Genomic DNA, 21,960 nt, shown 5'->3' on the forward strand with positions numbered 1-21,960 from the left:
GACTGGAGAATAGCCAATGTTGTTCCTTTGTTTAAGAAAGGCAACAAGGATAATCTGGGAAATTACAGGCCAATAAGCCTTATCAATGGTAGGAAAATTATTGAAAAAAGTTCTTGGGATGGCACTGACTCGCATTTGGAAAAATGAGCTTTTTAGCAATACTCCTGTAAATGGTAGAACCTTTGGTAGTGTTAAACAACACACAGTGATTTAGACATGCAGGTCCATAGTTCGTTGAAATTGGCACCACAGGTGGATTAGGGTGTTCAAGGCATATGATAAGCTTGCTTTCACAAGTCAGGGCATAAAGTATAAAAGTTGGCAAGTCATCTTGCAGCTCTATAGAACTTTAGTTAGGCCATACTTCTAAGATTGTATACGGGTCTGGGCACCATGCTGCCAGAAGGATGTGGAGGCTTTGGAGAGGGTAAAGAGACAATTTGCCAGGATGTTGCCTGGTTTGGAGGGCATTAACTATGAGGAGAGATTGATCAAACATAGGTTGGTTTCACTCAAAAGTTTAATTATGAGGGGCATAGATATAATGGAGAGTTGACTTATTTTTCCCAGGATAGGAATATCAATTATTAAGGGATGTAAGTTTAAGGTAGAAGAGGGTAACTTTGATGGAGATTTGTGAGACAAATTTATTTTTAAACAAAGAGGGTGATAAGTGCATGGAATGCCTTGCCAGAGGAGGTGGGGGAGGCAGGGACAATAGCAACGTTGAAGAGGCATCTTGACAGATAAATTAATAGGCAAAGAATAAATGCATTTCAACCAAGTACAAAATGCTTTTTAATTTAGCAAAGCATCATATGTTGGTGCATTCTTGGTGGGCCAAAGAGCGAGTTCTTGTGCTGTACTATGTTCCTTTTTGTAAAAAAAGGATGGAGACCAAAACTGGACACCACTCTCCAGATACCATTTGCCTTCCTAATTCTTGCTGTAGCTACATGTTAGCTTTCAATAATTTAAAGATATGCTTTTGATATCAACAGTTCCTAGTCTACATTTGTTTGTCCTACCTAAATGAATAACATCACATTTTTTCATATTATTTTGTCTGCCATGTTCTTGCCTGCTGACTCACTGTCAATCTTCAAGCTCCAAATTCCCTTGAAGCCTCTATGCATCCTGCTCATAACTCACATTCCCACCTAGTTTTGTATCATTGGCTTGGAAATATTATGTTTGGGACCCCCATTAAAATCATTTATATAGATTGTGATTAACTGGACCCCAAGCACTGATCCTAGCAGTAACCCATTAGTCACAGTGCCAAGCTTAGAATAGCGCAGTTATTCCAACTCATTGTTTTTTGTCTGTTAACTAATTCTGCATCCATGCAAGTATATTACACCCAATTTCACATGCTCTGATTTTGTTTGCTACCTCCTGCATAGGACTTTCAGGGATAAGAAAGTTCCCCTATTTGGTGGATTTTCTACGCCGATGCTTCAGAAAACCACCATTTTAAATTAATATTCCGATTTTACTGGGTTTTGTATGGGACACTCATAACTCTACTGTGAGCCTGTGAAAGTAGGAGCTGACAGGGACTTGTGATTGCAGGTAGCAGTGACCTCAGAAGAAACAGAAACGCTCCTTCAACCATATAGTTTGGATACTTTAACTCTTCTACTCCCAGGTTTGGGGGGAGCGTTTGCACTGACTTTAGAGGCAAGATGTGTCCCGCCTCATGCAACTGCCTGTGTGGAGTTTGCACATTCTCCCTATGTCTGCATGGGTTTCCTCCGGGTGCTCCGGTTTCATCCCACAGTCTAAAAATGTGCAGGTCAGGTGAATTGGCCGTGCTAAATTGCCTATAGTGTTAGGTGAAGGGGCAAATGTAGGGGAATGGGTCTGGGTAGGTTGCTTGTCGGAGGGTCGGTGTGGACTTGTTGGGCCGAAAGGCCTGTTTTCACACTGTAAATAATCTAATCTAACATCTAATATGTATTGCAGTGCTATAAGATGTGTAATTTGAGATCTTTTGTCCAGTGTACAAATATGTAACATTTTGGGAAGCCAGTCACTGTAGTACAATTTTATCGGACTTCCCATTAAAAATCTGTTGCATTCTGTGTCAAACATCAGGACAATTTGAGCCTGAACCTGGAATTAACAACTATCTTTCCAACAGCATTGCAATTGTTGAAGTCCATTTGTAGATGTGGATGTAGAAGTCTCATTATGGCTAATGTAGAATAGTCGATGGGGTAGTACTGAGAAGTAACATATTTGGTGAGTCAGGACTGCATTGCTCAAAGTTGAGGAATAAGGGAGTACTGTACTCTTGTAGTGAGAATACTCAAGGGCTGGTGTGCTATCAATGGGGCTGTACTGAGGAATCTGTGTGATGTTAAAAAGACTAAATGTTGATCTGGTCCTGCATGCACTTTGAAAGGGGTACAGCACTAGGAGACAAGAATGACTGAGTGCTGCATTGACTTGGGGTGAGTAATAAGGGAGTTCTTCCACAATATGAAATGTATTTCTGTTTGAAGTATTATAATGTCAGATAGTCCTAGTAACTAACTGCACTGTCAAAGCAGCTGTGCACCCACTTTGGTGATCCCTGGACCTAATGAAAGCCTTCTGATAATTCAAATGCACTGCACTTACTAGTTTCCCCTTATTATTCTGCTAGTTTCATCCTTAAGAAATTCTAACTCCATTTTTTTTTTACTCCCTCCCTTCCTTATTAAAACAGTGGGGTTCCATTTGCTACCTTTCAATCCGCAAGAGCCATTTTAGAATTCAAAATTAGGGCAAACCTTGCTGGTTGTAACCGGGGAATTTTTAAATGGCTGTTAAAGTCAGTTAAGGTGATTGTCTTATATTTAATAGGCACACCCAAAGATTGATTTATGTTTGTATTTATCCATCTACACTAGGTAGTGTCTTTGCAGCAGACTTTAGAAGTAGAGGTCATCACTTGGTCCTCATTTGTTGATGGATGTGAAAATCAATCCTTCAGAGGCAATTTCTACCCAAAGACTTGCACATAAAACTGTGAAACAATTTTGAAAGCTGTTTTTGGAATTGGACCCTGTTGTCCAGCTGGTGCAGGCAGTGGTCTTTTTAGGTGTTGCATGTGAGCCCACAAGAGGTATTACCATCTCCTTCTGTTTCAAGCTAGTAATTCCCAGATGTGATATTCTATCTTTCGGGCTTTATTGGTTTGAGCCTGGTTCCAAGCTATGCAAAAGGTCTTTCAGTATGGTGACCATTTCCATCATGCAGATGGGCTCAATCTACCAAAGCCTGGAGGCTTTGGTTTGATTAATGCCAGCAGACTTGGCAGCTTGCACTTGTGGTGTCTAACTATCGTAATGTACTTATTTGCTATTTTTATTCCTAACAGATGTAAGTCACCCATATTTTGCAAACATACAACCTAAGAACAGACCCTTTAAACCATCAGCTTGGTCCTAAGAATCACCTTGATGTGTCATGTATGTTTTACAACTGAGGCAAGATGATGCCTACTTTCCCTCTTTCTATGTATAGAACTAAAATAGACACCAAGGATGGATTGGCTGTCATCATGGACTCCGTATACCAGAATTTAGTATCATGAAGGGCAGATACAACACCTTTAACACATGACCCAATGTTTTCTTGATGAAATAGAAAGAAAATGTTACACACACACAAGACAATCCATAATTCTTCCTAGCTGAGTTTCCATGCAGTGACTAGTGCAAGCATTTCCAGAGTAGATCCAGGACCTGATATGCTTTTGTCTTTCATTTTCAGAGTCTTGGCTCCGATGGGAGGACTGTGTTGGGAATCAAGTGTCACTATTTCACGAGCCTTCACAAATGTAGAAATGACCATTTGAATCAACAGGGTGGTTAATTTGAACCTCACGTTGTAACTAAACCAAAAAAAGTTTTTGTTAGTGATCAGCTTATCCTTTTAACTCGAGGCAAAATGGATTATTGATTACTGCTATGCAAACTTTAGCTGTATCCTCTTTAAACCTAAACACACACATTCATAAAGCACTCTGCTGTACAGAAATTCATAGGTAGAAAACAAAGGCAGAAAGAAACAAAGTCTGTGGATCAACCATCTAACCAAAGCAATTGAGTATATTTACATTGTGTATTTGTAGTATTGGGTTCTTAAACCTTGAACATACTATGTGCTCAAATATCCTAAGACAGTGGGTTAGTATCAACAGAATATACAAGTCCATTCGTGGCATGCATCTCCTTTGTTAAATGGCCATCCAGTTAGGCTTTGACGCTGCTGACGTCTCTTGAGGATTGCACAGGTCGATCACTTAGAACATCTATTTATTGGTTGTCCCACATCTTAGTGCAACTGAGCTGAAGACAGTGGAGTGTCCTTAATTGGCCCTATGGCATTTTTCATGTTTCCATTCCTACTTGTCATGTGGCCTTATATATTTAAAGCGAAGAGATTGTTAATCAGTAAGGGCATCAAGAGTCAGGAAAAGGGCAGGAAAGTGAATGTGAGAACTATCAGATCAACCATGATCCTATAGAATAGCTGAGCAGGGCTTGAGGGGCTGAATGGCCTACTCCAGTTCCTATATCCTACAGTCTTACTCAGTACGTGGACAGCAAGGCATCTAGAACTTTGGTGAATGGTGGAACTAATAGTCCATCTCTTTAACCCATTGAGCTTATATATTGAAATGAAACAGAGAAGTAAATATTGTGAATTAGAGGGATATCAGGTACAAATACAAAATTACAGAGAGGAAAGGAAAATTGGGAAAGAGTGAGAGATTAAAAACTGGCAGACAGCAAATAATTGTTTTTGAAAAACAATTTAAAAATCTTTAAGAACAACGTAATATCTGTAGGAATGAGACTCTGTTTTCCTTTTGGAATCAAGGAAGCCAAGTGGCATTCAATGAAGCTAAATCTCATAAATAAAGAAGTACTTTAAAATTATTTTTAAATAACTTAGTCAAACATGTTATGACACATCTCTAGGGCAGGTGAGTTCAACTGACAATTAAATTCTAAGGGATCATTGGTTTCAAGTAAGAGAGGGTAGGTTTAAAATATGTGCAAGGCAGCTTCTTTTACACAGTGGATGGTAGGTACCTGGAACATTGTTCCCAGGGGATTTTGTAGAAGTGGATACAATAGCATCATTTAAGAGGCATTTAGACAGACATATGAACAGGTAGGGACTAAAGGGATAGGGACCATTTGCAGGCAGATGGGTTAGTTTAGAATGGCATCATGGTTGGCACAGACATGGTGGTCCAAGGGGCCTATTCCTTTGCTGTACTGTTCTATGTTTATAAGGCACAAATGCAGCAATTTTTGGAACTCTTTGGTAAATCTCGAAGAGCTCCAACTTTCACAAGGCTAACAGTACAGTGATGCAAATCAGCTGTATGTGGAGAGGTTAAATTCATTGATATCTCCCTTTTGCCACAAATGATTGGACAATTTTCACACCAAGAACAGCATGCGCATTATACTCAGTTTTTATTTTGTTACCAATTTCTCCAATGGTTTCTACCCCTCTGTCGGTCAATAATGTTGAGTATACTAAGGGCTCTCTCCACGGTCTCACTTGCATGCCAACTCATGGCAACCACATTTGGACATTCCCAGCAACACACTCTCAACTCCACATTTGGATGTGTGAATTATTGAGTTTCCAGAACCGATAGAAGTTCTAAACTGGGTGCCATTTGAATGAGGGAGTATAACACTTCTGTATCACTTGTAATCTTTTGTTACCACTGATGTGTATAGTCGCATGCACATTAGAAACGCTCAACATTTAGCTCCTTCAAATCATTTAACCCTTTTCAGAAACACACACTTACAATTCCAGTTTTTTGTCCAATTATTTGTATCTCTTAGTATGATTGTGAATTAGATTAAAATTATTGGACTATTGTTGAGCCCATTAGGAATTGGTTAAGTACTGCCGAAACATATTCTTTAAGACTTTTAATTTGGCATGTCTTGAATCTGGCTTAAATGTAAACACAGGCCCAAGAGTTAGAACAATAATGTGCCAAATCCTCTATCACATGTTTTCCTCTTAATCAATTATGAATTGATTTAAAACATAATTCTTCTGTCTTCATCTTTTTTTATTAATGTAATTTTCTGGACTTGCATTAGCAGAAAAAAATGAAATTATTGTGTAAGTTTTAGGTCATTTTTATTTGAACAATCCTTTTTTCCTTCTTATAGAGGACTGAAGACAAAGAGATATGCTATGACTGTTAGGTAAGATCTAGCTTTGTTATTGAAACCTAAAATATTTGTGATTGTGTTCATGTATTAATGAATATTATACAGATGCTTATATCTCCTTGAAATAGTGCTTACCACTGTTAGCCTTTTCAGATGGTGCAGCATTATCTTACAACTCTTGTTTGTTGTCAGCTGGATATTATTATGATTTTGACAATAATTTGATAAGTTCAGATCTGTTATACTTAGTTAAAAATAGATTTCAAAATCTGCTTTTTTAAAAATGGAAAGCATTGCACCCTGCCAGTTTTGGCATCCTTGAAATAGAAGCGTGAGGTGTTTATGAGAATAGTGTGGTTAATTGCTCATGGCTTTGACAAATTGTAGTCTTTGTATTAATGTATTTCCAGGTGGAATTATACGGAAAATGCGAATTCGAGACATAACCACTTATCAAATTTAACTGCCTAAAGTACAAACATTGGAGCCTAAAACAAAGAAAAAGTTAACTAATTTATGCAGCTAATTTACAGAACCAGAAAAGCTGTCAGCGGAAAAGCAGCGCTGTGTCCGAGCTCTTGGCCTAGGGTTTGTCCACGTCTGTCTGCTTTCTTGGCTTCTTTCTTTCTCTTGTCCATTTTACTTTTGTTCTTTTGCTCCTTTTTATTTTTTCTCATTTAAAAGTCTTTCAGCGTCTTCAACAGGGCGAGAGTGAGGTGTCCTCCAGGCATGTATGTTACTGGTAGCTCCTCAGGGAGAGTGAGCCCTGAGGGAGTTTGTGACAGCAGGAAGTGTGGGCCCAGCAGTAAGAGATGTCACCACAGTGAAGTGATTCTGGGCCCAATTGTGCAGGACTCTAGGCAGTGGTGGCAGGACCTGCTTTCAAGATGGAGGCGACAGCAAGGCAGCCTCTGTGGTCGGCAGAGAAGGCGGCATCTGTGGTCGGAACGGGGATATTGGGCTTCAGCTGTGGTGAAGTGGTAGGGCTGAGCTGGTGCTCCTGTCAGATGGACAGGAGCAATGGTAACATTGGCAGTGGTGAGGTAGGTCCAGTGTGGTTCTCTTGGAATGCAGTAGCAATGATGATGGTCTTGTAGCTGCACTCCTAGAATAGAATGTGATGCCGGGGCATTGGTGGGTTCAGAGCCCTGTCATAATTCAGTGTTGATCAGCTTGACGTTGAGGCAGATGATTGATAAAATGTTTCATCCTCTAGGTCCTGTTTTTCCTAATGGTAAATTGACTAACATTTCACGGAATGACAAAGGAAGAAGCTTCAAAGACACAAGTTTACCTTGGAGTATGGCAGCATTGATGTTGCTGACTGGTAGAAGCATTTTACCACTCATTCAGAATGGCGCCATCTTGCCCATCAAGATGTGTTGTTCTTTGAATTGTGAAGTCTTAGTTATGAGGCAGAGTGGTGGCAGAGCAAGAAAGCAAAGGAAGCAAATGCTGCTTTCCGGATTCATTGCCTCCTGGCACATCTTGCCTTATGTGATCAAAAATCTGCAGGTCCAGCATCAGCCCTTTTCAGTCCACAAAGATCCATGGTAAAAACTCACCTTCTCTATGTAATCTTGTATGTTTTCACTTTTCAAATGACCATCCAATCTCCTCTTAAATGTTTGGATCAGACCTGCCTCCACCACATACAGGTCATTCTGTTATAACGCGAGTCTTGTCAGCGTGAATTGGCTATAATGCGATTGACGAATTGTAGATTTTTTGGATAATGCAAACTTTCTACTGAACAGGTGGCACAATGGTTAGCACTGCTGCCTCAGTGCCAAAGACCCAGGTTCAATTCCCGCCTCAGGCAACTATCTATGTGGAGTTTGCACATTCTCCCCGTGTCTGCGTAGGTTTCCTCTGGGTGCTCTGGTTTTCTCCCACAGTCCAAAAAAAAATGTGCAGGTTAGGTGAATTGGCCATGCTAAATTGTCCGTAGTGTTAGGTGAAGGGGTAAATGTAGGGCGATGGGTCTGGGTGGGTTGCTCTTTGGAGGGTCGGTGTGGACTTGTTGGGCCAAAGGGCCTGTTTCCACACTGTAAATAATCTAATCTACTCAGGGATAGCGATTTCCCATATTAGCACTTTTCTATAGTGGTTTTCCATAGTGCAATTTTCTATAGTGTGAGGTTGCAGAGAAACACAACTGTTGTTTTCTAGCAGAACAACCTGTATATTCTAATGGAGCATTTCAAGTTCTAACCATTCACTGATCGAAAAGGTTTCTTCGCTCACCTTGATTTTGGGAAAAGTTCTATCTTTTACACGCCTCATCAAAATCTCTTGGAGTTTATGTATCTACCTTATCCAGGTTTCTATCTATTTCTGAAGGAATCCACTAGTTAGGACTGTTGTTTAAATTTGGAGTTCAATTGAAAGAACCTAAGATAGGCCAAGATGAGATTGATGGAAACACGACCATGTCACTACTGCAACAAATACGGTATTCAACATGATCCAAAAGAAAACTTTATAAGCTATGGAGTGGTGAGAAGGGAATGGGTGTTACTGGCCTCAACGTTGACCATAATTGCCATTGGTAAGCTACCTAACTAAAGATTGAAAATATGCAGTCACAGAACTTTGATTAGTAGCCTTAATAAGCAGGGCTTTCTTCTCCTGATTGCTATCTAGTGGGCCATTTGATTAATGTCGTTGTTCCTGAACTCTGCTTTGGATCGACATCCGTGTTCATTCCAAATATCCTTCCATGGAGCATCTCTGGAAGTTTGCCTGTTAAAAGGCATGATGCCGATATAAGCTACTGTGCTCGCAACATTTCAAGATGTGTTGTCATTGATCGTAGAACAGATCCTTCTGGTTGCAAGACTTAGAAGTTTCACCAACATTCTAAGCCAGTTGGCTTGTTGCCAATAGACCTCCTTTTTTAAAAAAAAATGAACAAACCTTGCATCAGCTAGCATTAGGAAGGAAAGAAATGACGAACTGTCAAAATAGAAGCCACAAAAATTGAAGAGGGTGTCAACAAAGGCACTGAAGGGGAAACAAATAACCCACAAAGCAACAGTGGATGACATTGCTTGGTGGCCTCAACCATTGCAAAGTACAATAGCAGTAAAACATGTGATTTGAAAGCCAGCAAAACTACTCCCGGAACAACGGTTATGCCAAAACTCTCTTTTCCAAGATGAAGCTGGACAGACTTTTCCTGGAATTTCAAATTGTCAGCAGACTTTAGCCTTGTTTGGCATAAACCATCAGATGAGACGTTGCTCGTATGTGTGTGGGAGAAGATTTAAACAGTGAAAACCCAATGCAATAAAATAAGCAAATTGCAGAGAAAGAAAAGAGGATCTGGAAGACTTAACAAGACAGGGATGAAAGGGCAAAATAGAATCCAGTCATTGAGTAGAAAAATGAAAATATTGAGTGATGTTTCAATATCATTTTTCTATTGATGGGAGCTAACCACAATATCTGTGGACATGTAAATAAGCATTCAAAAATAGTAACTCCTTGTATTTTCTTTTAATCTACCTCATGAGCTTTGAAACGTTTGCCACATATTTCCAAATAAGGAATTCCACAGCCCAATGAAGCATAAAGTATCAGACGTTAATGGGCTTTAACTCCAGAGTGTGTCAAGTTAACTCCCCTCAGGACAACAGTTAATGCTACTATTCAAATGAAAAATAAGCGGGGGTATCTTCTCCTGATTGCTATCCAGTGTGCCATTTGAGAAACTGGGAAAGTCTGGAGTTTTGGGGTGAGAATAAAATCATACTCTTCATGATAAAATAGAATGCCAGTTGTGTAGATATGCACATTTTATGTAACCACTTGTGAGGTCTGTGGGTAGTTGTAGGGTCTATAGAACTCTCAGAAATTCAGTCTGAACATGGTAGTAGAACAGAAATCAGTGCTGGCAAAAAAAAATTCCTGGAATAAATACTTCTAATCAAATAGTTTCAGTTTTAATGCAGGAGTGTCTCTAAATGGAAGACCCAGTTAGATTTAGTGCATCTTTTTTGTTTTTACTCATGACTGACTGTAAATTGTTGTGATCCTGAGCCAGACCACCACATTCCGGTTACAAGCTAGCAAGGGACCAGTAACATTTATTTGAAAGTAGACAAAGGGTGAAATCTTTGTTAGGAATAAGAGAATAAATCCACAAGGTTCTTCAGTTTTGAACAAACAACAACAAGCCTTAACATGCAATGTTACAATCTACAACATGTCCAACTTTGTTCTAAAACTATGAATTAACATGGTAAATATGGAGAATAGACTATGATCGAACATTCCACCGTGCATATCAAATAACAAACACAATCAAAAGAGAGTCCATGGATTTGTCAGCAATTCCCCCAGATCGTTTTGACAAAGTGGGCCATCAAATCTCATCAAAATTCACAAGAAATTATAATACTTTGTTTTTTCTTGAAAACTTCACTGTATCATAACTTAACTGGGAAAAGTGTGTCGATTCTTATGCCACACAGTTGTACAAGTTGTCGCAAAATGTATGAAGCCCCAATACACCACAAAAATGACCAATAGACGGACTATTCAGACCAAGTTTCTTCAGTAACAGTCATAAACAGCTCTCCTTATTTCAACACACAACTTTAGCCAGGACCATGAAACAAAAACATTTCTAATTTATGCAGCTTAAATTCAACCCCTTCAATACCCCAAATAAATGATCAATCGCAATTAAGACAGGCAAAAGACAAATGGTTTACCACATACACTGGTGGGGATAAAAAAGCTATAGAGAGGGTGACCAAAATTGTTAAAATGTTAAAAGTCCAGACCATACAAGGATAATCAGAATAAACTGGGAATTTGCAGACCACTAAGTCTCATCATTGGTTGTGAAAGGATTGGAGAAAATCGGGTTCGTTTGATCAGGAATAGTCAGCATAGCTTTGTCAGAAGGAGGTCATGCCAAACAAATTTGAATATATTTTTCAAGGAGATGATCAGGTATGTATATTAGGGTATTGCAGCTGATGTAGTTTATATACTTATTTTAGCAAAACCTTTGGCAGGAAAGTGAGAAAGCACATGGGATGTAGAGTAACTTGGCAAGATCAATTCAAAATTGAGTTTGTGGTAGGAGACAGAAAATGGTGATGGTAGAAGGCTGTTTGTGTGACAGGAGGTAGATGTTCAATGGCATAACACTGGTTAGTTCTCAGTCCCTGATCATTTACACAAATCACAAACCATGTAGATTAATGTGTGGCAGGGGGAATGGAAAACAAATTTGCTAATGACAGGAAGATTGGCTCAGTGGTTAATAATGGGGAAGAAGTTCTTCGGTTTCAGGAAGATATTGACGGGCTGGTCAGATAGGCAGATCAGTGACCTATGGATTTTAGTTCTGAAAAGATTGAGGTGATGCACTTTGGACGAAGTAACAAGACAAGGGAGTACTCACTGAATGGCAGGTTACTTGGAAGCTCAGAAGAGCAGAGGGATCTTGGGATTCTTGTCCACAGATCCCTGAAAGCAGCAGGATGGGTTAATAAGATGGTTAAGAAGGTGTATGGAGCACTTAACTTTATCACTTGAGACAGAGATTGTGTAAGCAGGGAAGATATGTTGGAGCTGGTCAAAGCTCTGGTTAAGTGGCAGCTGGAGTACTGTGTGCAGTTCTGATTGTTTCACTGTAAGGAAGATGTGACTGCACTGGAGGAGATTCACCAGAATGTTGTCTGAGTTGGAGCATTTTCGCTATGATAAAATGGTGAATAGGTTGTTTTCTTTAGGGCAGAGAGGGCTGAGCAGGGACCTGACTGCAGTGTATAAGATTGAGAGGTAATGCAATAAGAAGCAACTGTTCCTCTTAGTTGGAGGATCACTTATGAGGGGCTTAATTTTAAGGTGAAGGGTTAGAGTTTTAAGGGATTGGAGCAAAAAGGTTTTTACCTAAAGGGTGATGGGAACTTGGAATGCACAGTCAGGGAGGGTACTCGAGACCGAAACTCTCGTTAATTTAAAAAAAATATATCTCCCTTGAAGTGTGATAACATTCAAGGCCATGTTTTGGAAAGTAGGTTTAGTGTAGATACGTTGGCTTGATAGGCCAAAGGGTCTATAGCTGTATGACATAGTAGAAAACTATTTTTCTATCTTTTGGTCATTGCAGTGATGAGACATTGTTGCCTGTACAATGACACTTGTCCTTCGATTCAATGGTTGATCAGGTCTTGTACAAATTCTTTCTTTTAAACTTTTCTTGAGTTTTCTGACTTTTACCCAACATGGAAAGAGAGAGTGGATACCATCTGTCCGCAGCCCTTGGAGACTTTTCATTCTCTGCTGTTTTTGCCATGTGTAACTTTTTAAACACTTGCAATTAGAGCTGTTGCCAGGCAGAAATTCCCTAACAAAAGATTTTTGGTGCTCGTCAGTCTTGAAATCTCACTCTTATTTTACTTCTAGAGAGCAATATTGTATTGCTTAATGCAGCTCAACAATATGCAGCAACTGACTTTCAAGTTTTACAATACTCCTGGGTTTTCAATTATGGCAACCTAACTTCCATTTCTGATTATGGTTCCAAAAAATATGTGGTCTCTTATAGACCCCTCATAGTTCAACTCCTTGACATTTTTTTTGAATTCTAATGCTGCTCAGTTGCATCCAGCAGCCATTGTTTGTTGACTTTTCAACCCCACTTTCAGCTATTGTATTCAACTTAATTGCTGCTGCTCCTTCCCACCAACTCTAGGACTTCCTGAGCCCCAGCTGAACAGAACTGTCGAAGCGGGTTTTCCACAAGTCCTCACTACACACCAACCAGTATAGTTAAGCAGCAGTTTTAACAGCAGTATCCCATAACATGGAGTCTTTGTCTGTTTCCTCAACTGACAGTCTCACTTACCTATTCCTTTTGAACTCCTCTTCAATGACCCCAGAAGTGCACTGGGTGACCTTTTGAAAACCTTGCAACTGACCCCTCCCTTTGCTGGTCAAATTGGATGTTCCTAACATTTTGAAACTGTCAAGTATAAGAAATGCATCGGAAATGAGTGTACCCGGAAGGTTACATTCTCAAAGAGTGCTGGAAATGGATTTCATCATGCTAAAAATACTTGGATTAATTGACAAATGCTCTGTGGAGTGAATCAAAGGTGAGCTGTTCTAAAATGTAGGGCGTTATCAATGAATCGTCTGTGATGAGGAAACTTCTATATGTAGGTATTGTGACACTTAGAGGATGTGCATCTACAAAAGAATGTTTCTAGTGTTAAACGGCATTGCATTTAGAATTTGTAAGATTGAGTGATGATGGATGCTATTGGATATTTGTGTAGGTGAGCTTTTGTTTGCAAGATTTAAACTAAGTGTGGAACAGTAAAAAAAAATGATTTAAACATAATGTTTGGTAATATTCTCACAGGGATAACTTCAGAAGAAAGAATTTCTATTCCTCTCCGCATGTTCGAGAGCGTTCTCCTCACAAAAGAGAAGCACCATACTCCAGAAGAGAATCTCCTCATAGCCGTTCTGGATCAAGTATCAGCAACAGAAGTTACTCGCCAGATAAAAACAAGCAGCCACCTTCTCATCCATCCCAGTTCAGCAAAAGTAAGTGTGTCAAAGGAGAGGATGGGCAGGGCAGTTCCATTTGCAAAAATACACTTTTTAAAGCATGCTCATTTTAAGTTTTTATGGAATGACCTATGATAATATTGCAGATAATTGCTAAGCAAATAGTAATGTTTGCATCATATCAGAGCCAACGTAGCTTGGAGGGAGAAGAGAATAGATTGCTTCTCATTATCCCAGTGCTTTACCTCACATTTGCGAAGTTAAATTAATATTACCTGATTGAACTTGTATCCTTGATAGTTGAAATCACAATAGTTACCATTTGGGATCTTGATGTTTGGCAGTAATGAAATGTTTTTGGAAAAATGTATCTAGGGTATCCTGGGGAATGGTTACTAAATAAGGATCAGTAAAACTGAGTAAAGCTTAATCAATATGCGCCAGTACTGAATTTCTAAATTCTCATCTCTGCCCTGCAGCACTCATTTCTTTCATTGTATTACATTCTGTTTCTGTAAACCAATTCCATTATACAGACAGGATTTCTCAAAACTCCTAATGTAGAATCTGCTAACATCTTCTTCAAATATTTCTTACTGCCCTTCCTTGGGTAATTTCAATTTTACCTTTTTTCCTCTCCCATACAGGAAAGCTTTTGCCTTTCACTGAAAAACAAGAGCTGAATTTTCACCGTGAAGGTGGAAATAGGAGGAACTCTGTTTTTGAGTCAGAAACCCATCTTTTAGGAAAACTGACTGAAGTTTAGAGTTTTACCAGGATGAGTCCTTTTTTGTTGTCTTGATAGATACATTTCATGTCCATTAGGACCCATTTGAGCAGGAAGTGAAAGTGGGTTGGCTGAAGTATGGATACTCATTTAGAAACCACTCAGTAGCTATCGCTGAGGTTGCTACTTTAAAGGGAGTGATCTGTTAACTGCACCAAAGCCCCTCACTTCACCAAAGAAAAGGCATGTGTCATAGGGAAGCTAGAAAAGGCACATTTGGGGCAGGGCAAACTCTCATGTCCAAAATCTGTCCACCCCTTTAAATGTTCCACCCACCCCTTCAAAAAGAAACTTCAAATTAATTTTTCAACCATCTTAATTAGTTTGAATTGGAGGAGCAATGGCATTCCCGACCTATCCACCAGTTCCTATGCTGCTCATGGTTACCAGAACCATGCTTGATGCTTTGAAATCAGCACATCATCCGGTGCTGGTATTTACAGGGCTCCTCTCCTTGGGATGCTGAAAAGTAATCGCAATAGTACGCCCTTAAGCTCTCTCAAACCTGTAGTTCAGCGACTGTTGTCTAAGTCTGAATTGAAGGATTTAAGTAATCCTTTCACATGTTCCATTTGGCCCCAGTTGCCAGTGCCAATTTGTTCTCTGATATACAGCTCCACTGATTCTTCCTTGGACAGAACAATTTTCAATAAATGGCATCAGCATCAGAAATAGATAAAATGTTTTAAAATTGCTTCACTTAACTGCTGAACTTTTATTTCTTCAAATGTAGAGAGACAATTGAGTGGTTCTCAATTACAGTTTTCTGGTTTGAAGTAGAATGTTAAGAGTTATGCTGTGGTTCCATTTTGGTGTGTTATTGATCGAGCTTTTAGTGAAGCTAATTATATATCACTATTCTTTGTATGTCAACTTAATTTTGTTTCCATGGAAAGCATAGACTAAATTGAAATTTTCTACAAAAGCCGATTTCATCTACTGATTTAATGAAATGATGGATGCTAAAAGAGAAAACCATTGAAGTTGTTACTTGCTGTTAACAGTTTTTTAAACAAAAGATTAACAGTAAAAAGAACTATTTCTCGTTATTTCAAGCATGATGCTCTGTGCAGTAACTTAGGTATTCTTAGTTGTTTTAATTAGTATGCTATAAGTTATTTATAAGGCATATGTGGTGAGCCCACTTCCAGCAATCCTGAGCTGGCTAGCTGCATTGCAGGAGTTGACATCTACCAGTACTCCATTCTTTCTGTTGTGTCAAGCCAGCTTCTCAAGGAGTGGTGAACCATGGTCTGGGTACTGGAACCTTTTTTTTTAAAAACAATAAGTTCAAAAGAGGTTCGCCATTTCTCCTATGCCACTTCCATTACTGTAATGCTTTTTCCATTCCAACTTGTGCCTGCCCACATCACGCTCACCCCTATGCCCTCCCTAATGAAGTGTCCTCTCATTGTCCCCAGGCCAGTTCATAGTCCTGTTATGCCTATTCATCCAATCGACAGTGTGTTTAAAACCAATTAAATATATCTTCAGAGCGGCATGTCTAGAATTGGTCAGAAACTATGAAAAAGCATCCACCCATAAATTTTCCTCTGAAGAGAAAAGACTGCTGTTTCTACAACCCTATAAAAGTATCATTCAGGCAAGCTACTAAAATATCAGTAATGTCAGTTTCAACCGCTCCTCATAGAGTCATACAACATGCAAACCAACCCATCGGTCTAATCAGTCCATGCTGAACATAATGCCAAATGAAACTGTGTGCCTAAAGTAAATTCTGTAGTTTCATTACATCCAGTTAGGAATGGTGGTAGAAAGTCAAACAATGAACAAGGGTGGCTCGGTGGCTCAGTGGTTAGCACTGTTGCCTCACAGCGCCAAGGACTTGGGTTCGATTCCAGCCTCTGGCAACTGTCTGTGCTGAGTTTGCATATTCTCCCAGCATCTGCACGGGTTTCCTCCAGGTGCTCCGGCTTCCTCCCACAGTCCAACTATGTGCAGGTTAGGTCAATTGCATTGATAGCTACATTGTTGGAGAAGGAAATTAAAAGTTTGTGAGAAGATTTGTAGCTCGGATGCTCGTTGTTGTGGTTCTGTTCGCCGAGCTGGGAATTTGTGTTACAGACGTTTCGTCCCCTGTCTAGGTGACATCCTCAGTGCTTGGGAGCCTCCTGTGAAGCGCTTCTGTGATCTTTCCTCTGGCATTTATAGTGGTTTGTCTCTGCCGCTTCCGGTTGTCAGTTCCAGCTGTCTGCTGCAGTGGCCGGTATATTGGGTCCAGGTCGATGTGTTTGTTGATAGAATCTGTGGATGAGTGCCATGCCTCTAGGAATTCCCTGGCTGTTCTCCGTTTGGCTATAATAATAATAGTGTTGTCCAAGTCAAATTCATGTTGCTTGTCATCTGCGTGTGTGGCTACTAAGGATAGCTGGTCGTGTCGTTTCATGGCTGGTTGGTGTTCATGGATATGGATCGTTAGCTGTCTTCCTGTTTGTCCTATGTAGTGTTTTGTGCAGTCTTGCATGGGATTTTGTACACTACGTTAGTTTTGCTCATGCTGGGTATTGGGTCCTTCGTCCTGGCGAGTTGTTGTCTGAGAGTGGCTGTTGGTTTGTGTGCTGTTATGAGTCCTAGTAGCCATAGTACTCTGGCTGTCAGTTCAGAAATGTCCTTGATGTATGGTAACGTGGCTAGTCCTTTGGGTTGGGAGAAGGAAATTGCTATTTTCTCTTTGCTATTTTCCCAAGAAACAGCTTTTGGATCTCAATAAAGTAAAAAAATGCAACATGATTATTATTGGATACGTCATGATAACTGGCAAAGAAAGCCTGTAAACAGATAATCAAATGAGTATCTTCCGGTGGATCTACATGTTTACTTGAATTCAACATTGACCCTAACAATGGGAATAACATTAAAACCTTTTCAAAGGCCAGCCTTAATAGCTGGTTTATTTTTTGAAAACTTCTCCATCACAAAATAACAATAACACAAGGTGCTGATAGCCTGAGATATCTACACATTTATCAATTATACCATTTAACGCTTTTGTTACAGACAAATAGTGCGTACACAAAAATTCCTACACAATTGAGTAATTGTGCACTCTTAGCTTTATTTTCTTCTGTGCATGTTCTTTACATTGATGAAAAAAAATTAAAACGCAAAATGAAGGACAATCCAGTGGTTAAAGTCTTCAGCACTGTTTCCTCACTGCAAAATGCAACATACAAACTTCAAAACAGAAACAAACAAAATTATACTTCAAGACACTAGTTCACATCATTTTAAAGATTAAACAAAATTGTTTGAAGCATTTACCATCCTAACTTATGAATACTTTAAAAGGAATTTGTGAAATCAAGATGTAACTGATTTAAGAGTTAGATATGGTGGGAAGTCATTTAAAACTGCATTTGTACTCATTGTAGGTGGTGTTTGCACTGCTGGTTCCTGACACACAGCTCTCATGCAACCAGCAATAATCAAAATGCAAACTTATTAGAATTACTAAAACATGGCTTAAAAAATTCCCAAATGTTGTTGTTATTAATAAACCCAGCAAACGTATATTTGAATTGCTGCCAAAGCATCTGTTGGAGTAAAAGTGTTTGAATAAACAATGGATCATTACAATCATTGCAAAATACGAAAAAGGACAAAATGTTCTTATTTGCAAATATTGTTCATTTACTTCAGCTGAAATCTTACTTTAGCTTAAATATCATCAACTTACATTTATAAAGTCCTTGTAATGTAGAAAAATATCCTTAGATGCTCCATAGACACATAATCTGATTGCTATTGAGCTATGCATCTACTGTCTAATACAAGAGCCTAAGCATTGAATATTGTCCAGAACATTAACAAGAAAAGCATTCATTCAAACGCAATCCTGTTCTTAGCTTGCTGTCCTTAAATATACGCACACAAACATGCAAAGTCGGTGGACAATAATCTGGAGAAGGAATTGAATTTTCTCTTCTCAAGTACTCCAAGGGCTCTTATAGCATCCCCAAGTCATCCATTGAATAAATTGAGAAGATTGACCAGGAACTGAACTTGGAATCTCAGGACTTGGTGAAAGTGTGATGCACATCTCCAGGTCACAGTCTCATCACAGTTAAATGAACAGTGCACAGCACAAATTGAAGGCATTCAAGGTGGATGATAGAAATCCAACAGCAGCAGTACTAGAGTTAATAAATGCTTGTTGAAATTAATTTTGGATGGAGTCAGGAACAGGAGAGGCATACTCTTAAACCAGCAGTGCCTGACGGTGACTGCACATCATACAAAGGTAGCATTTAAGTATACCATTGAGATTCGAGCAAAGCTGGAGACCATGGGATGCAGTAGCAAACTCTGTACTGGTTTGAGTCACGTCTAGCACACAGTAACATATTTATGGTTGTAGGAGATTGATCATTTCAGTCTAAAAGTATCTGAGGAGATGTCCTTGCTGAACATCTTCGCTTCATCAATTACTTCCCTCAATCAAGGTCACAATTGTGAATTTTCACAATGAGTGCACGTTGTTCAACATGATTCACGGTTCCTCAGATACTGAAGCAGTCCATGCCCATAGGCAGCAAAACTTGGACAACATACAGGTTTGGGCTGATAAAAGATTGATGAAGGCAGAGTGGTAGATGTCCTGACATGCAAGGCAATGAACAAGATTCAGTGTGATAGACTGGTTAGCAAGGTTATATCAATGGCATCCAGGTGGAGCCACCAATTGGAAATAAAATTGGCTTGAAGTAGGAGACAGAGGGTGGTGATAGAGGATTCCTTTTCACACTGGAGACCAGTGGTGTGTCGCAAGGATCAGTGTTGGTCCATTGCTTTTCATCATTTATGTAAATGATTTGGATGTGAACATAGGAGGAATGGTTAGTAAGATTGCTGGTGTTGTTGACAGTGAAGAAAATTACCTCATTGGTCAGTGTTTTCAGTGTAGGAGTTGGGATGTTATGTTTCAGCTGTACAGGATGTTGGTTAGGCCACTTTTAGAGTACTGAATTCAATTCTGATCTCCTTGCTATAGGAAAGATGTTGTTAAGCTTGAAAGGGTTCAAAAAAAGATTTACAAGGATGTTGCCAGGAATGGAGGTTTTCAGCGATAGGGAGACGCCAAGTTGTCTGGGGCTTAGGGGTGACCTTTATAGAGGTTTATAAAATCAAGAGGGACACTGGATGAATAGCCAGGTCTTTATCCAGGGTAGGAGAGTCCCAAATTACCGGGAATAGGTTTAATGTGAGAGAGGAAAGATTTAAAAGGGAGGCAACTTTTTCACAGAGGGTGATGCGTGTATGGAATGAGCTGTCAGAGGAAGTGGAGGAAGCTGCTATAATTACAGCGTTTTAAAAGGCATCTAGGTGGATACATGAACAGGAAGGGTTTAAAGGGATATGAGCCAAATGCTGGGAGATGGGACTTGATCAGTTTAGAATACCTGGACTACATGGACAGGTTGGACTGAAGGACCTATTTTCAAGCTATATAACTCGCGAATAACATTCATGTCATACAACTGTAGGACAATGGCCATTTGAAACAAGGGTGAATCTAACCATCGCCTCTTGTTATTCAAAGTATTTACATTGTTGAAAGCCCCACGATCAACATTCTGGGGGTTACCATTATTCAGAAACTGAACTGGACCGGATAATTAGTGTGGTTCCAACAGCAGGTCTAAGCTGGGAATTCTGTGACAACTCATCTCCTGTCTTCCCAAGGCACAAGCCAGGAGTGTAACAGAATGTTCTTCAGTTGCGAGGTGCATGCAGCTCCAATAACTATCCAAGAAGCTTTACAACATCCAGGACAAAGCAGCCCATTTGAAAGCCACCTCATCCACCATCTTCAACATTTGTTTCCTTTATCTTGCATGCACAATGGCAGCAGAAGACACAATGCAGCAACTCACTAAAGCTCCTTTGAAACACAGTTGCTACCTGTAAGAAGATGTGCAGCTGAACAACCATCACACAAGTTCTCCTCCAAGCCACGTGCCTTCCCGACTTGGAACTGGACTGATGTCCTTTTTTTGCGTAGGCAAAATCCTGGATGACTCTTCCCTAGACCACTTACACTGCATGGACTATCACAGTTCAAGCAGCACCCCAGCAGTACCTTTTCATGGGCAATGAAGAACGTGTAATAAATGCAGCATTGTTCACACCCCATAAATGGATGAAAAATACATGCAAAAAATTCTTTACAGGGATTACTTGGGTAATAAAGAATGGAATAGGTATTAAAGCAAAGAAATCAGCTAGAGCAATGGAGACAATTTGAGGTCACTACACATCAGAAAAGACATCCCTAAAAAATTAGCATTATTAATAAAACAATTTTCTGATCAACATTACGGTTTGTGGGAGCTTGCCACATTCAAAATGGCTACGTATTTCCTAAATGACAAATGTGACAATACTTCAAAAGTATTTCATTGGTTGTAAAACATGTTAAGACATCCTTGTTTTGTGAAAGGTGATTTTTATATGCTAGTTTAATCACAGAGTCTCATCCATATAACAACAGTGACTATTTTTAGAGTAATTTATTGTATGCATAGTTTAGGATGGTTTCACAATACTGGACTATAAAAAAGCAGTACAAAAAATTGTCTTCCTTCCAAATTTAGCTACCACAGAATAAGTAAATATTCAACATGGCTCTGTGCTATCGATACACTAATCACATTGAAATGGAAAACATTCAAACTCTTCATTTAGTAACATAAAATAATCAAAAGCAAATATCATCATTCCAACCACTTATTTTTTTCAAAATCCAGGTTGCCTGTGTTGGGTATCAAAATATCAGACACCGATTCTTTGGATATATTGACCATATCACAGATTATCAATTGGTCTTGTCTTAGAAACTGCACTAATAATACACAATATATATTCTTTTGTAATGTCTACCTGGAGAGCTTTAAATTTCTAACTTTATATGCTGGCCTAGGTAAATAGTTGCTCTAAAAAGGTAAATTAACATATATAGTCTTTAAAGTTCATGAACTCTTTTGCTAATACCATACAATCTCATCACCATTGTCTTTTTTAAGGCAGTTAACAGTTAAGACTTTGATCTTCCTGTGGACATCTGCAGGTTCTTATATCATGCTGTTCGAACTGAATAGAAAGGTCAGGACTTCCATCAAAATCACCCATATAAATCAAGTATCCTTTGTATTCCAGGCAGACTGGGTATAATTAACATGTTTCAACAAACCAACTTCCTCAGTAAATAGATGCCTTATGGATGTAAACAGATGCTTTCTAACAAAGTGTGCCAGTATTTTTACTTTACATTAAGCTAGTAAATTGATGTACTAAAAAGTCACCAGCTGGGATTAGTACCACTGTTCTATCGTTTGTATTCTTATGGTTCAGGCAGTACTTTTAATTGTCAGCAGTGGAATCTAAATCGTCTCAGCAATG

General features: G+C 39.3%; 1 protein-coding gene across 6 annotated transcripts in view; it reads left to right on the forward strand.

Annotated features, from left to right (window-relative positions):
* Positions 1-21,960, forward strand: part of pphln1 (periphilin 1) — a 150,496-nt gene that overhangs the window by 68,652 nt on the left and 59,884 nt on the right. For 5 of the 6 annotated variants that reach the window (XM_072552595.1, XM_072552596.1, XM_072552598.1 and 2 more), the window contains exons 5-6: positions 6,210-6,245; positions 13,603-13,790. In XM_072552595.1, coding sequence (XP_072408696.1) covers positions 6,210-6,245; positions 13,603-13,790 — 224 coding nt within the window. The remainder of the gene's footprint in view (positions 1-6,209; positions 6,246-13,602; positions 13,791-21,960) is intronic. The other variant, XM_072552597.1, reaches the window with a different exon arrangement.

This window comes from Chiloscyllium punctatum, chromosome 32, assembly GCF_047496795.1.
Source record: "Chiloscyllium punctatum isolate Juve2018m chromosome 32, sChiPun1.3, whole genome shotgun sequence".
NCBI classification, from domain to species: Eukaryota; Metazoa; Chordata; class Chondrichthyes; order Orectolobiformes; family Hemiscylliidae; genus Chiloscyllium; species Chiloscyllium punctatum.